The sequence below is a fragment of the Penaeus chinensis genome, chromosome 32, assembly GCF_019202785.1.
Source record: "Penaeus chinensis breed Huanghai No. 1 chromosome 32, ASM1920278v2, whole genome shotgun sequence".
Lineage (NCBI taxonomy): Eukaryota > Metazoa > Arthropoda > Malacostraca > Decapoda > Penaeidae > Penaeus > Penaeus chinensis.
In genome coordinates, this window is record NC_061850.1 from 27,844,612 (window position 1) to 27,846,738 (window position 2,127).

The following is a 2,127-nucleotide window of genomic DNA, read 5'->3' on the forward strand; positions in this document are numbered from 1 at the left end:
TAAAGAACGGTTCGATAAGAAATGTATTAGTGTTGAGTTTCCTTATTCATCACAAAAAATAACAAGTAAAGTTTCCCTACGTTAACAACGTTTACTAAACAACACGTATCATAACTCTAACACCAACATTACGGTTTTGACCATAATAACAGTATTTTCGATAGCGTTTAACAAACCACAAAGAACAGCCCAAATCCCACAAACCATGTTAACACAAGCCAAACCACACGACTTGACCCTAAAGCACTAACAACTACATAACAACTCTAACACCAACAATACGGTTGGATCCTAAGAACAGTATTTTTGTTAGTGATGAGTTTCCCCCCCTTATCCCCCCCCCACCTCCCAGGAGACAAGCCAGCGGCGATCGTACACGAGAATAATAGTGCTGAAGTTCTGATTTCCACACAACGTCTCCACAGCTACGTGTTCGTCGCTGGAGCTGCTCTTCTCCACGTCCTCGTGTTGTAATGTCTCTGTTTAGTGCTATAGGTCTTTCTTTTCTTTCCCATTTTCCTTTTCCTTTTTGTATTGTCATCTCTTCTCCTCTTTCTCTTTCTTCCTATTCGTATTCTTTGATGAAGTCTTGATATTTTTTTTATATGATTATTGTGGTAGTTTTCACTCCCTCCCCCCCCCCCCGGTATTACCACGGGTGTTAATGTAAGGGTGCCTCTATATAGGCGATACGAGGGCCTGTAAGGGTGATGGCACTGTGTGATGGCACTCCGAGGCACTCTCTCGTGGTGCCTCTAATGGACTTGTCAACTGACCTTTATCCTGATATTGTATTATCCTTATCACACATTATCATATGAACACACGAATTCAGTGGCGTGTGACTGTGCACGGCCATGTGGAATAGGTGGTTAATATATATATATATATATATATATATATATATATATATATATATATATATATATATATATATATACACGTTTATATGTATGTATGTATATGCATGTGTATATACATGTACACATAACGCACAAAGGTTTAAGGAAATGAAGAAATCTAAAGAGATCTCTGAATCTGCCTCAACGTCTTCGTACATCTGGAAGTCCCCGGAGACAGCGGCGCCTGACTCGCCCTCCCGCGTCACCCTCCCGAGGGAGTCTGCTGCACGGAATTCTCGGGCTTACATCAATGGAGTCACGCTGCGTTAAGAGATCATAATGTGTGCATATGTATGTATATGTGTATGTATATGTATATGTATAGATATGTATGTGTATGTATATGTATATATATACATATATATATGTATGTATGTATGTATGTATGTATGTTTTTAAAGTCTTTTTTTTTTTTTTTCTTGTCTTTTCTTTTCCTTCCTTTTTCTCTATGTTGTCGTGGTCGTTTTTCATGTTCATCGTAATTTTCTTTTCCTGTTGTCGTTCTTCACTGTCACCACCATCAAGAGCCTGTGCGGGTACCATGTTTTGGTATTGGCTCTTCTACATGGTAGTTTTCTTCGATATTCTAATCTGAATCTTAATATTTTCTTCACTTTTCTTTTCCATTTTCTGTCGGTCCTTATCTCCCCTCGTTTATTGGTACCTATTAGTCTTCTTATATCTAATTATAAACTAACCCGATGTTTTAAAATGACAAGATAAAAGATTATCTATCTCTTCGTCCACCACACCTATTAACCAACATTGAGTCGTAATCTGTTTATGTTTGCACAAGTCAGATAATGTTTGTCCGCATCCGTGTCAGACTGTGTGACCTCCCCTTGTGACCTCTGACCTCAGTCGAGACAGAGCAGTAAAATAACCTCTAAAGAAAGGGTCCTCGTGAGTGTTCAATAAACATTTTCTGTCAGTAATGTTGGTCAAGTGTCAGCCCTTGTTCCCAAAAAGAATTGATGTCTGTGGATAGAAATGATAACAAATGAAAATAGATATCCAACTATATGGCACCTCTTCGGACAAAGAAAAGTTTTTACGGACTTTATGAAAACGAGGTGAAGTGTAGACTTTTTTATGTTCCGATGATATCCTCTCAATGATGAAAATTTATATATTCATCAACCATTAAAAGATAAATTGATAGAAAAAAACAAAACAAAGGAGGATAAAAGAAAAAAATAACCCACAATTTGTCATCAGAAGAAGT

At 37.6% G+C, this 2,127-nt stretch overlaps 1 protein-coding gene across 2 annotated transcripts in view; it reads left to right on the forward strand.

Moving 5' to 3' along the window:
- LOC125042645 (zwei Ig domain protein zig-8-like) overlaps nt 1-743 on the forward strand; it is a 60,302-nt gene extending 59,559 nt beyond the window's left edge. For both annotated transcript variants that reach the window (XM_047638421.1, XM_047638422.1), the window contains one exon: nt 353-743. In XM_047638421.1, the coding sequence (XP_047494377.1) occupies nt 353-474 (122 nt within the window). In that variant the 3' untranslated portion in view covers nt 475-743. The remainder of the gene's footprint in view (nt 1-352) is intronic.
- Nucleotides 744-2,127: the final 1,384 nt, after the last annotated feature.